At 38.2% G+C, this 14847-nt stretch overlaps 1 protein-coding gene across 1 annotated transcript; it reads right to left on the bottom strand.

Moving 5' to 3' along the window:
• Nucleotides 1-6465: 6465 nt before the first annotated feature.
• LOC129240079 (glycine, alanine and asparagine-rich protein) lies at nt 6466-7558 on the bottom strand. Its single transcript, XM_054875556.1, has 2 exons — nt 7492-7558; nt 6466-7421 (listed from the first exon to the last, which is right to left on the bottom strand). The coding sequence occupies exons 1-2, from the start codon at nt 7556-7558 to the stop codon at nt 6466-6468; spliced, it is 1023 nt and encodes a 340-aa protein (XP_054731531.1).
• Nucleotides 7559-14847: the final 7289 nt, after the last annotated feature.

Below are 14847 nucleotides of genomic sequence, written 5' to 3'. Positions count from 1 at the left end.
AGTTGTGTGTTTTAATTTAAATTTAGGTGTATTTGAAAATCAATTAAAATTAAACAAAGCAATTAACAGATTTGCATATTTGTAATCACTGATTTCGTAAACAAACCAATGGTATGAGCATTGACTGTGTTGATTCTTAGCAGTACTCGGGGAGTCGAATAACGGTCTGCCATGTAGTACACCTTTAAAACCCCTCGGTTTCATGTGTCTATGCATCAGTTTGATGTTTAGCAGGAATTTACAAAGTATTTTCTGATATAGATGTCAAGATGCAAAACTTTAAAACTATCTCCTCTTATGTGAGAGTGCATTCAGGAACTCGTTTGAGTAGTTAGCAACACTGCCAATCTCTAGGTTCGTGCACAGTTGATAGACAAAATGGCAGGCTGCAGGAAAAAAGGTACCAAAATTAACTGAAAAAAAACTGTTTCGAAGTTAATGGAAAAGTTTCGCTATATACATATTTATAATTATTTGTTTTAAAATAAATCCAGTTAAAACAAAATTATGTAAATTAAATATTGTCTTTAAATTTTTTTCAAAACCCCTTATTTCTTACGCAGATAGATTTGTCAAATCGCGAAATATAAAATAACTGCTTTGGAAAGACGCCATCTTCAGTACTCAATTCGCCTTAGTATTCGCTTATGTTGCTTCGTTGCTATGACCCGATTTACACGAGGAGACATCTGGAAGGGAAACATTTTGTTCGGTGGCGAAGGACGGTCGGGGAAGAGAGAAGGACCCGATTTACACGAGGAGACATCTGGAAGGGAAACATTTTGTTCGGGGGCGAAGGACGGTCGGGGAAGAGAGAAGGGATTTTGTCTCCCGTACTCGGCGACACGCTTTGCTCTTCTTATTCGTATTTCCAATCTTTCCAATTTTTGACAGTTGCTTCATTCGTTTTCTTCTTTTGTGGGAGAAGGTTCTGAGTTATGTGTTGGTTTGGAAGATAACAAAGATGACAAACATCCGAACACTGCTTGGGAAATGCACGATTATTTTTGCTAGTAAAGTAGGAATAATTTAAAATATATTATGGGGCATGTTTATGTTGAATTCTAATTTTCCTCGCATTTCTAGTTACTCAAGTTCATTTTAAGTTAATTATTTACATATGAAGTATTTTTAATTTAATTTTTTTTATTCAAGTATAAGAATTTATAAATATATTTCAATAAAAAAACAACAAATTATTTATTATTTAACCAGTTTGCATTTTTCATTCATATATTTAAGAAACTGTTGTCGAACGCTCTCTGCTTTACATGTAAGCGCGTGCTAGAATACATCCGAACCAGACGATGCTAAAGTGTTAAATGTCAAAATGTCGCGGAAACATTCTTGCCCGTGTGAACGAATGAAACTTCAAAAGAGAATTTCCAGTGTCTCCCTTCCAGATGTCTCCTCGTGTAAATCGGGTCTATCCAGATGTAGTAAATACTCGCTTATGTGAGCTACATTTAATTCGTCCGAATATTTCAACCAGTGATTCCAAGGTAAAAGCTCCGCTGTGCCATTCCCTATATTTAAGTTCCAGTACGAAACAAAAGCAAGAACAAATCACTGGAATACTGAAGGCAAAGTTGTTGCATTGGCTACCTCGCTCAAGGGTTCTGCCGCCACAATACTGCAGGCAGTTCCAAAAACCCGAGCGGTATAATTATGACAGTCTCATGGCAGCAAATCGAATCTCAGTGAAACACCAAAATAAAGAAAAAGTTTTTGATAATAGCGGTCGCCCCTCGGCAGGCAATGGCAAACCTCCGTGTGCATTTCTGCCATGAAAAAGTGCCTGTGGGTGCCACGATTGCTCCCAGTGTACAACAAGCTGGTGCGGCTGTTACCTTCGAAGCAGTGTTTGGAGCAATTTAAGCGAGATCCGGAGGAATTTTTGCGTCGAGTTGTGACCGTTATGTCCACCGCACCTCCCATATTCACCCGATCTGGCTCCCTGCGACTATTTTTTGTTCCCTAACATGAGGAAATGGCTCGCGGGAAAAAAATTTAGTCCAAATGAGGAAGTCATCGCCGAGAAAGTGACGTATTTTGGAGAGATCGACAAAGGGAAAACTTTAGTATAATGTATAATGCTTTGAAAAAAAAACGGTTAAAAGGGCGTGATAGAGGGGTGTATCCCCATCTTAAAACTGAAAACAGAACCTGCCGGAGGCTTATAGTTTTTAAGTAATTTAATGTGAAAGTTCTCTAATTTAGCGAAAAGTTGGCGTTGCCATACACCTGAAATGAAAACGAAGTTCGCACGTAAGGATGTTCAGTGGAAGGTTCATTGTAAAACTGCAGTATTTTTTGCTGTAATTTAAAGTTGAGAAATAATTTCGCAAATAAAAACATACAACTCATTTAAACTTAAAAACAATGATATTAAGCGTATCTCAAAAAATAATAAAGTAATTAAAATTAAATTAATTAAAACAGTATTTTTGCGTAGAACTCCTTATCGCGTGGGCGGCCTTTAGCCGCGCTTCAAAAAAATAACCCTCATCAGTCCAACTCCGGCTACGCAATCCCCAGTATTTTTGCGTAAAACTCCTTTCCGTGTTAAAACCATTGAACCCAAATTAAAACGTCATATGCGTGTATGTAGTAAGGAGGCACAATAACCCCCATCCCCATCATTATTACTAAACTCAAGTACTTAATTTTTGTTTTCATTTGCAGGCATCCGGCAACACCATACTGTTGTCATTCCAATCTTCTTCTTATTCACGCTTAAAATTGGAAAGTGATTGCATGGGCAAATGAATTTGCATTTAATTTTAATAGAAATAATTAGAATATTAGCATAAAAATCAGTAAAAACACGCGTGTGAGTGTATATTTGGTGAATTTTAGTGAAATGTTAAAAAATATAGAGTGTAATGTGGGAAATTATAGTGAAGTTCCCGAGGGCATTTTGAATGCAAATAATTAAAAAAATATTATTTCCCGAATAATTTAAAGTTATAAAGAGTGTTCCTTAACACCTCACTAACATCTCCACCAAGTTTCATTAAAAACAACATTATAGTTTGCCAAAAATTCACAAATATGCATTGTTCTAAAAAAAAAATGGCCGGAGCGTTGGGAGAAGTGTATCTTTCTAAAAGGGGATTATGTTGAAAAATAAAAAAACAAAACATTAAAAAAAAAAAATGATGTCTTCATTTCTAACACGGGTAATTATTGAACCCCCCTCGCAAGGCACTACAGTTTCCCACGTTCCGTCAAAGCGAAGCGATGGTCAACGCGATGCTAAAGTTATATGGAGAGGGGTCTTGAGCCGCTGCTGATGTTTGATTTCACGTGTTATTCAAGAGGAGAAAATTCTTCGTCTGGCTCTTTTATTTAATGTAGTCCGTCCTGTTCTCTAATCGGTATCGCCTCAGTACGTCTTCGTGTTTAAAATTTCCGCTAATTGTTTCTAAGTTTTCCTTTCCACGTAGTATTTTATAACTGGTCTTTTAATTTCAGTTAACGAACTTTTGCTCTTGCGTCCCATGCCCTATTAAAACTTTCACGCTATGTGAACACATCAAATGGCGAATAACGCTGCTTCCATATAACGGTAAATTTTAGAAAGATAAAAAGTGATGTTATTGCTCAAAAAATAACGTGTAAGCAAATGCCTGTATCGCGATGAGGACTTAATAAAACTCCACCTCCTCATTTTGATCCAACATAAATATCATTAGGATGGAGCTAAATTTCAGGTAAATTTATTTTATCTCCTTCAAAATATGACCCGTCTGAAGCAAACCACATGAGCCAACGTTTAACACAATCCTCCATGCACCCCTGGTAGGCTGACGAAGGGATGGTCTCCAGCTCCTTCGTCGCATTCTCTTTCACCTGCTCTGTCGACTGAAGTCGAGTGAAGTGGTAACTTCAACTTGGGAAACAAAAAGAAGTCGCACGGGGCCATATCAGGTGAATACGGTGCTTGCGCGGTGGTATTTGCTTGGTCTTTGGTTAAATATTAAATTTATTTTGTCGCCTTCAAAATAGGCTCCATTCGAAGCAATACATAGGTACATGCCAACGATTAGTCCAGCCATCAAAGCACCTTTTAAACGCGTTCGAAGAGATCTTCTTCATCAAATTCTCCTTAATGGCCTCTATCGACTAAAAGCGGCGTCCGCGAACCAGTAGAACCATTTGAAACGAATTCCGAGTGCACAACACCATGATAATCAAAGAAAACCAGTAGCATGACTTTCATTTTTGACCGACGTGGGTTTTTGGTTTTCGTCTCATGTGGATAGCGGCATTCAGCCGCCTGTTGACTGATTTGCATGTCAAACTCCTATACCCACGTCGCATCACCTGTTATGATGAGCTGGATAAATGTTAGGTCCGTATTCACTTGCTCAAGCATATCTTCAGCCACCTTCTTCCGATGAATTTTGACGTGATAACGTCTTATAATTCGATTTAGCCGGCTGCACGCACGAAAAAATGTGTCGTTACCTTGCTCATTGGTGTTATCTTGCTCATTTGTCGTTACCTTGCTCATTTGTCGTTACCTTGCTCATTGCCGTTACCTTGAATGAACTGCAAGCGAAAGCGCGGAACGAACGACAAAGCAAACAAAGCAACCGAACGGCAACGTTCGACATCTTGCTCTCTCCTACTTAAGTGAGCGTATATACATATGTATGTATATGCGCATATGTACATATATAAATTCACGTATGTATTTGTATTTGCATATGTCTTCTTATTGATTATTATTAATTTGATTTACTTGAAGAATTTAAAATAAAACCAAGTTTGTTAATAATACCTGTTGTTTTAATGTTATTATTATTTTTTGACGTGATAACGTCTAATAATTCTATGTTGCCGGCTGCACGCATGTTATGTTATGATATGTTATGTTCTGTTATGTTATGTTATGTTATGTTATGTTATGTTATGTTATGTTATGTTATGTTATGTTATGTTATGTTATGTTATGTTATGTTATGTTATGTTATGTTATGTTATGTTATGTTATGTTATGTTATGATATGTTATGTTCTGTTATGTTATGTTATGATATGTTATGTTATGTTATGATATGTTATGTTCTGTTATGTTATGTTATGTTATGTTATATTATGTTATGTTATGTTATGTTATGTTATGTTATGCTATGTTATGTTATGTTATGTTATGTTATGTTATGTTATGTTATGTTATGTTATGTTATGTTATGTTATGTTATGTTATGTTATATTATGTTATGTTATGTTATGTTATGTTATGCTATGTTATGTTATGTTATGTTATGTTATGTTATGTTATGTTATGTTATGTTATGTTATGTTATGTTATGTTATGTTATGTTATGTTATGTTATGTTATGTTATGTTATGTTATGTTATGTTATGTTATGTTATGTTAAAGTATATTATGTTATGTTAATGTTACCTCATTCTCTATATCCATACAAAATATCTATCAAACAAATAAAATTAAAATTTTCTTTTGAAAAATGCAACCATTCAATCAGTATTTTCTTATGACGTTATCACGTTAAACTATCGTCAGTAAACAGACTTTACAGACAACCTCTTTTTTTTATAGAAATTCAACTCTCACGTGTTTCGTGCCCAATTGATGGTGTAAAATGTTTCGAATTGATTAGTGAGACACGCTAAAGTCACGAGCTACCTCCCTCAAACTTAAATGATGGTTTTCCAGAACCCATTTCCTTGACTTTATCCGTTGATCGGGCGACCAGATGGGGGAAAATCTTCCACGACTTCTCGGCGCTCTGCAAAAGCCTTATACCACTCGTAGACCGGTGTTTTTAATAAAGCACACTCGCCATAGGCTTTCTGTAATATTTTCAACAATTCGGTACACGAAATCCCTTTCAGAAAATTTAAGACAAATTCTTTGTTCGATATTTTTATCCATAGTGAAAATTGCAGAGCACACCTGCGGTTCACTGATATAATTAAATGCAAAAAACAAGCTAATTTACAGATCTCGCTCAATCTCTGTGACACCAGAGAGAACAATGGTACCAACATTCCAACAAAAAAAAATTTAGACAAATGTGTAAGGCGCGCTTTTTAAATGAACAATTACTGATATAGTTTTGACAGAATGTATATAAGTACAGTTCGGCCCGAATCGAATTAAGGACTTCCTTACTGTTTTTTTTTTATTAATTTATATCTTGTTCCTTTAGAAATTGTTAGATATGCGCAATGTTAGAAACTTTCTTGCGATAAAAAACCTGTTTCCAATTTTTCGATGTCTACTACTGTTTTAGTATTGCAAGAGTCAACTTGCAATCACCCATTGAAAGTTTCTTTTGCTTTTTCAACTTAACAGTAAATAATTTAAATGCTCAACAAAAAAATACAGTTTGTGTAAATATTTTTTTATTCACAATAAACTTACAGTCTTAGCCAATTCTGCGCCACCTTGTATTTTTACTAAATACTACGACCAGCCAACCAACCATCATTGCCGATGGACGTCATGCGCATCATATTGTATTTCGTGACCCATGCCAGTGGTCTCAATATCGTACGACGAGTCATCCGCTTCCGCGCTGGGAGGATTGTGATTGGTGGTATCATGCAAGCCGATGGTGGCATGTGCGGCCGCCTTCGATGCATTCACTTGTGCCTCGGCGGCGGAAGAAGCGGCTTTTAGCGCCGCTTCCTTCGTAGCCTCGAAATCGACACGCGCCTGTTTCAGTTGTTCCTCCACCTGCTCGGCACGACTTTTTGCCTGACCGACCATTGACGATTGAGAAGCCAATTGATTCGCCACCTCGTTCGAAGCCTGCTCAGCCTGGTCAGCTACCGATTTTGCATTGTTTACGGCTGCTGTTAACACTGAAATATGATGATTAGCAGCTTGAGCCGTTTGCTGCGCTAACTGAGAAGCAACTTTAGCTGACTTCAATTGCTCCAATTCACGCGAGAGCGAACGCTGAGCTTCGGCTGCCTGTTGTTCTAATTCTTGAAGAATCACCTGTTTGCCGGCCAGTGCTGCCTGTGCGGTGGCCGCCGCTTGCGAGGCAGCCTGCGCCAATGTATTTTTAGCAATAAAAGCTGCCTGTTTGGCGGCGGCATGTTGATTGGCAACAGCGGTGTATGCCTGATTCGCTGAACCTTGCGCGATGGAACGCAAACCACTGCCAATGCTGTAACCTGACTTGCCACCACTACCACCACCACCACCACCACCGCCGCTACCATGCGCGTGAGCACTTTGGGAGGAGGGTTTGTAATCGTAATAGGAGCTGCTCGGTACCTCATGTGATGGACCTGAAGGCAACTCGTGTGGGTGCAGGGTATTGCTACTCTCGTAATATCCATGTACAGGTCCGTGTGGTGGTCCAACTGGCGTTTTGTAGTGATAACCGCTGCGTTTATTGAGACGACCAATTGTTGCAGAACAACAGAGCGCTGCAAGGACGATAAGAGTGATTTTTTCGATATACTCGTAAATAAATTTGTGTACATTTCATATACGAACCCAATAGAAGTAGCGGTAATGCGGTGTTGCACTTGATCATGTTTGCTGCAAATTCAGTAATGAGCATTGGCATATCCTGAATATTGGTTTTATACACCGAAAATCGCATGTAAATCCATTAAGGTGAGCACAAACAACAAAAATGCGTACATGAATGCATGCACATGTATGGTTTACATACAAACTTACATACATACACACAATATCTAAAATTCCCTATAACAAATTTCGTTCGGTGGGCTTTAATAAACGGCGGCTGCGTTCAGCCGTTTGTAACGGCCACAAAATGCGGTATGATTGCGATTTTGTTTAACAGCGGCTACTTAGTTTGTTACCAAGTTTATTAGTTGGCCGGTTGGCAGGTGGGCAGGTGTAATACTGTAATATGCGGCACTGGCCAATCAGTGTACCCATTACATTGGACGCTTACTTTTTATAAATGTACTTAGACGCGAATATTCTTTTTATACACTCTTTCGTTTTAATTTGGTTCGTCCATTTTAGACCACACATCATACTCGTATGTACGTATGTTAGTGTAAACTACTTTTGAGGAAGTGAAATTTCCAACTGGCTGTTATCACGCTTGCTGCAGCCTAGGTATTAAAAGCACTCAGGTAGTTAAATGTAGTAAAAAGTAAAAGAAACTTAATGAGCTATTGTTGCATATGGCAACAAGGCAAGACATTTTGTAGTGAACTTCATCAACAGCAATAAAACTCATTCAAAGATGCAGTCATCTATGACAGAGGAGTGTACATTTATTGACGAGATTATTACGTATGAATATTAGCATAATCTTTCCTATACTGGCATCAAAAAGACTGAAGCAGATTAGAGGATTTTCATTCACCATTAATATTGTTGTCGTAATAACTACAGAAATATGGATAATTAAGTCACTGCTCGTGGTAGACACTGTGCTCAGTCCTATGCAAAGCAATTGATATCTTTCACAAACACTGTTAACTTATCAATGAGCAATCCTCAAGGAATAATTGGAAGCATAGTTAAACGATTTTAGTTTTAATCACACGTATAAATTCGAGTCCAATTGGTTTTCGTCGACCAAAAACATGCTCCGATTTTAATAAAACTTTCACTTGCAAAGACAGAATATGAAATGTAGGTAAACTGGTTCAAATCTCGGTGAAACACCAACATTAAGAAACATTTTTTTCTATGAACGGTCGCTCATCGGCAGGCAATGGCAAACCTCCGAGTGTATTTCTGTCATCAAAAAGCTCCTGATAAAAAAATATCTGCCGTTCGTAGTCGGTTTGAAACTGTAGGCCCCTCCATTTGTGGAACAACATCAAGATGCTCGCCACAAATAGGTGGAGGAGCTCGGCCAAACACCCAATTATATATATATAAAGTGCCACGCCCACCTCACACATGTGGCGAATATGATACATTTTATTTGATTTTAAGGAAATTTGGATTGAACATTTGTCTTACCCTTAAAAACTTAAATATAAAATATGCTGCTGATTCGCTTCCTAATATGCCTTCCATCCACAAAAGATTCCGTCTTCAGGACTAAAAACGATCTGATTGCAATATTTTTTGAAACATAAATAACTTAATTCTAATTTTATTTTCTTCGGGGGTTCTTGATGGTTTCTGATATCTTTATTTCGACTTTCCAAAGCAATCCAATCGGAAAAATCGCAGACATGAAATATCAGGTGTATATTCACGGCAGAAATGCACGCGGAGGCATTTGTTCTACCATGGTTGTCACGCAGCAACGCATTTGGATACTGTGGCCGTAACCGAAATACTAGGTTTAGTTATAAAGGGTGATCAGATTGGAGGTACTTTTTAAAATAGGGTTTTGTTAACAGATGACGCTTGACTACGGTCAAACTAAATACATAATTTTTTCAGTATTCATTGGCATTTCATCATGGAAAGACTTACGACTCAAAAACGTTTACAAATCGCGCAATTGTATTGTAAAAATCGACGTTCTGTGAAATGTGTCCATCGCGCGCTCAGGCCCACTTATGGTGCACATGACTGTACAGCGATGATACCTATTTTGGCTCAATGGCTACGTCAATAAGCAAAACTGCCGTATTTGGGCTGAAGAGCAACCCGAAACCATTAAAGAGCAGCCATTCTTCTTCTTCTTAATTGGCGCGATAACCGCTTACGCGACTTTGGCCGAGTTGAACAAAGCGCGCCAGTCGTTTCTTTCTCGTACTAACCGGCGCCAATTGGACCCACCAAGTGAAGGCAAGTCTTTCTTCACCTGATCTTTCCAACTCAGAGGAGGCCTTCCTCTTCCTCTGCTACCACCAGCTGGTACCGCATCGAATATTTTCATAGCTGGAGCGTTTATATCCATTCGGACGACATGACCCATCCAACGTAGCCGCTGGATCTTCATTCGCTGCGCTATGTCTATGTCGTCGTAAAGCTCATACAGCTCATCGTTCCATCGCCTGCGATATTCGCCGTTGCCAACGTGCAAAGGTCCGAAAATCTTACGCAGAATCTTTCTCTAAAACACTCCAAGCGTCGCTTCATCGGATGTACACCCATTAAAAATAACCGTTTGGTGCAGACTATGGGCTGGAAAAATTATCGGCCATACTTCTTCAAAAACGAGGTTGGCGCCATTGAATGGCGAATGCCGTGGATTGGCCACTAAGATCGTGTGATATCACACACGGACTTTTATTTGAGGGGGTATGTAAATTCTGAACACTTTGTGGATAAATCAGCTTCGATTGAGGCATTGAAAGTCAAAGTCCTCCAGGGAGTCATTTAAAATTGGTATTTACGGATGGTCGAATTACGACGCAGTTGCGGCCGACATTTGAAAGGGATTATCATTAAAAAATTAATGCTATTAATGGTTCTACACAAAAATAATAAAGATTACCAAACCAATAGGAATTTTCGTTGTTCTAAAGGGTGATTTTTTAAGAGCTACAGAAAAGTTTTTCAAGAGCACACGTAAAATTCAGAAAAATGCATGTAATTTTTATTTAAATCAATAGTACAGTCCATATAATTTAATGTTTGAAGATTATTTCATGCAAATGTTGACAGCGACTGCGCTTCAAATGGTCCATCCGCTTAGTCCAATTTTGGCACACTCTTTCCAATGTTTCGGCCGGTATCTCACATATAAATGCTTTAATGTGGTCTTCCAATGCGTTAATTGATGCAGGCTTGTCTGAATAGACATGAGCTTTAACATAGCCCCACAAAAAATAATCTAAAGGCGTTATATCGCACGATCTGGGTGGCCAATAGACAGGCCCCAAACGTGAAATAAAATGTTCATCGAACTCGCCTCTCAACAAGTCCACTGTTACGCGTGCTGTGTGGCATGTGGCACCGTCTTTGACAGTGAAACAAAACACGAAACGTGCGTCAGCTGTTTAAAAAGATAACAGCTAAAAAATCACCCGTTATTTCAATTTAAAATCCGATACCTCTAAATTGATCCGCCTTTACAAATAAAACTCTCTCGTTTCTTCTCACAAATGACGAAATGCGTCAACATTTATTTTCCGACCACATAAAATTACTTTTAAAATAAGTACCAATAATGTTGGGAGACATCATTTTGTTCTTAAAAAATCTTTTTGTCGAATTATCATCATTCTTGTTCCCATAGCCTGTTTTCAATTTGTCTACTTCAAGCCCAATCGATCTTAAAATTCCATTTGAATTTTACTTTTCGCTGTTTCAAACACTTGTTTGTTTTCTTCTGTGACTCTCCAACATTTAAATGGAGTTCTATACCCGAATAACTTTTTTTTGTGCTAGGGATTCGAATGTAGACACATTGAATTTGTGTTAGCTTGTTCTTGTTCTTGCATTTTTCGCCTCTTGCTGGATTGAGAATTCACCAAACGCTGATTTTAGGCCTCTTACTAACAATTGTCAGTGCAAATCATATATACACAATCTCTGCTGGTGGCGAAGAAATTGGATTCAACCCAATCAGAGAGCTCTGCAGTAAATCGGCCCAACGTCTTTTAAATATTAGTTCCAAATAGTCCAAATCTTTTATGATTCCACTTTCGATTTCATTGTTACCATTGTTTTTTCAAAAACATATCATTGTTTAATTCAAAACATATCAATTGCGCCAATTTGGCTTCATCCGCGCTTTTTGGCTTCATACCTTCGCCATGCGTCGAAAAATTCACGCACTTTAACTGAACTAAGTCTAGGTGTGTGACTGGGAATTTAAAAATGGATAGACTGCGACAATCTTAGATTATGCTCTGTACTTTCTGGGGTCAAATCGTTGCCATTTACCGACTGTAATTGATGGATTGGGCCGAGCAATTAAAGAAAACTGAAATGAAGCTGAGACCAGAGACGGTCGAGTAATACATATTTCAGCATTATAACGCTCGGTAACATGTTGCAAATTTTGTCGAAAAATATTATATTTGAAAGTTTTGAAATGTGAGCTCCTACTCCACGCGTCGTATTGTATTTGTCAGTAAATACATTACGATTTCTGTTAACTTTGATCCATTCAGAAATATTTGACTTGAGAATCCATTTCATGGATTACCTAAAAAACCACTGCATTTTTCGAGAAGGAATTAAAACTTTACCTGAGAGATAGACGTAGGTAGTGGCCAGTGATGGGCTAGTCTACTTTCACAGACTTGCTTAAAGTTAAAAAAAAAAATAAAGTTTTTAATGAGCGCACTCAATATTTTCCTATATATTCTTACCTAACCCTTAAAAACACTGCAAGTTGACAGAGAAGTTGCTCAACTTGTTTCAGCATACCCTTGTATTCTACTTCCATAGCTTTCGTCGTCCTGAGATAGCTCTGCAATTACAAACGTGCCCGCTTTTATTAGACATTGAGGCGTTCTAGTCTTAAATAAATGCCAAATCGAGATTTGCATGCTCGTAAGTTTTGCAGTTCTTTTAATTGGAACCAAAATAAGGTTGATTTCAAGAAGGTTGTCAGCTGTTAACCTGACGTCATTGTAGATTTTTGTTTAAATTTTTTTGTTTATCAACAACTTTTTTCTTTATTTCAGCACTTTTCTTTGTTTATATTCACCTAAGCAAACTTTTCATTTATGTGTACAAATCTGCGCTACAGTATTTGCAGAGTACTCTGAAAGTCACGCGTTTTTCAACTACGATCTGTATACCATCATTCTTTAGGGGAAGGGTGACAGCAAATATCCCTTAAGCAGGCCTACTTCTGGTCTATGTCTAGACGAAATGATTCATTGGATGTATACCATGGTGATTAGATCAATCATCACCTATGCCTTCCTTGTTTGGTGGCGGAAAGCCATACAAGTAACCGCTAAACAACTACTTCGAAGTTTTCAAAGGCAAGCCTGTCTAGCAATAACTAGTGCCATTAACAGCTGCCCCACTGTTGTTATATATAGAAGCGGTAGTAGGACTATTCTCATTGCATATTTTCCTCAAAAAATTAAAACCTCACTTGGGAAAGATCTTCTTGACTTTGGCCATACAAGTATCGTAACACTGGATACTGGATCAGAATATAATCTGTTCATTAATAGACTATATGATCCCAAAATGTGTTCTTAACCGTAGGTTTGGAATCATAATCTCAAACAACGATGAATGAGAACTTGGAGGATCTTGCGTCGATCCCAGAAGTTCAGAACGGTTCACAGACGGTTCGAAAACAAATACTGGAGTCAGAGTCTGTACATATGGTCCAAACACAAAAATCTCCGAACCGATGGGCAAAGGGCCTAGCATATTTCAGGCTGAAATTGAAGCAATTTCAATCTGTGCGAAAGTAAATCTTATGAGGAGCAACAAGGGTGCATACGTAGCTACATACTCGTATATACTGGATCATTTAAGCTGCATTAAAAGCACTAGCTTCACATTCTGCGGAATCGAAAATATTATACGAATGCCTTAACAACATAAACGTACTTAGTGCAATAAATAAAATTGTGCTTTGCTGGGTTCCGGGTCACTCTAATGAACTCGCGAGGGCCGTGTCGACAGCACATATTTGAGGTCCAGCATAAACTAATGCAGGGTACATAGTGCGGAGTATACTCAAAGAGTTACCCATTTTGAAGCCATACGAGAACTCAAGCCAAAATACGTAAAGTAGATATCAGGAAAATAGCAGATTTTCTGACAGGTCACTATTATTTAACCCTCCGTTGGATACTTTTTTTAAAACCTTCGGTTGGGTACCCGCGTTCTGCCTTTTTTTCGTCCTGCTCGAGGATCCTTTTTAAAAGATTATATTCATAAGCCGATAGAAAATTAAATTTTAGGAAACTCAAGTCGTTAGCTATAAAAGAAAAATGTTAAATTCACGTCCAAAGTTGAAAAACCCAGTCTGGCCAGGTCCGGGTGCCCTACTGAGTGTGAAATTTTTTTTTCTTTTTTGCCTCCTGTATTAAATTATCATCTCTCAAAAATTCCCATTTGAAATGAGATAGAGTGTAGACTCTGTCTGGAAGATGATGAAACCACCGAGCATATCTTCTGCAACTGTATTGCCTTGGCAAAGACAAGACTGCAAATCTTTCATCGAGATCAAATGGATCTGAATGAAACTTCAGCAAGGCGAAAAATTTACTAAAATAATTTTGCTTTCAACCATTTCCTAGCCTGAGGCAGGGAACATATAGGTTAATAGATAAATGTTATACATTTAATGCTAGTAGTGCCAGTCTAGAGGACTAGTATTTATTAATTTTAAAACGAAATAAGTATCAGCCATTGGGCTTACTACAGATACAAAATTATTATTATTATTATTATAGGCAAGATCCATTCTCTTTAGCTACATATTTCAACCTAACCCTATCAGGTGGTTTGAGACGTTGTTTGATCTGTGCCAAAAGATAGGTGATGGTTGAAGTGCCGGCCTGGTACTCCTCTACTAGTACTTAAGCGCTGTTTTGATACCATTATGAGACCTCCAACAGGCAGATATCAACAGCCAGCCAGAGCTGTTGGTATAATGGAGGAGATTGATTGGAATTAGGTTGGTGTACTGCCCCAGGCTGTCGAAGAAAGGAGCGCCCAGTGACCTTAATCGTCTAGCTGCTAAACCCAGACATTTACAGAGAAATTATTCTACACTCTCCTTCTCTGAAAGGTCCCCACAGCTTCTGCAATGGGGGTTAAATGGTAAACCTAGATTTTCCGCGTGTGTGCCGATCTTCCGGTAAACACAGCTACGTTGGAAATTGAATGGCGTGGAGACCTCAGGTCTTTCTGAGTCCTTCGTCTATTGTACTGGAGTCACAGGGTTTTCGAAATAGCACATGAAGAAATGGATCTTCATCTTTTCTGCGTTTTCCTGAGAAGTAATTTGTGCAGTTCCCCTTTAAC

The sequence above is a fragment of the Anastrepha obliqua genome, chromosome 3 (assembly GCF_027943255.1).
Source record: "Anastrepha obliqua isolate idAnaObli1 chromosome 3, idAnaObli1_1.0, whole genome shotgun sequence".
Taxonomy (NCBI): Eukaryota; Metazoa; Arthropoda; class Insecta; order Diptera; family Tephritidae; genus Anastrepha; species Anastrepha obliqua.
This window is presented reverse-complemented; position numbering and strand designations above follow the sequence as displayed.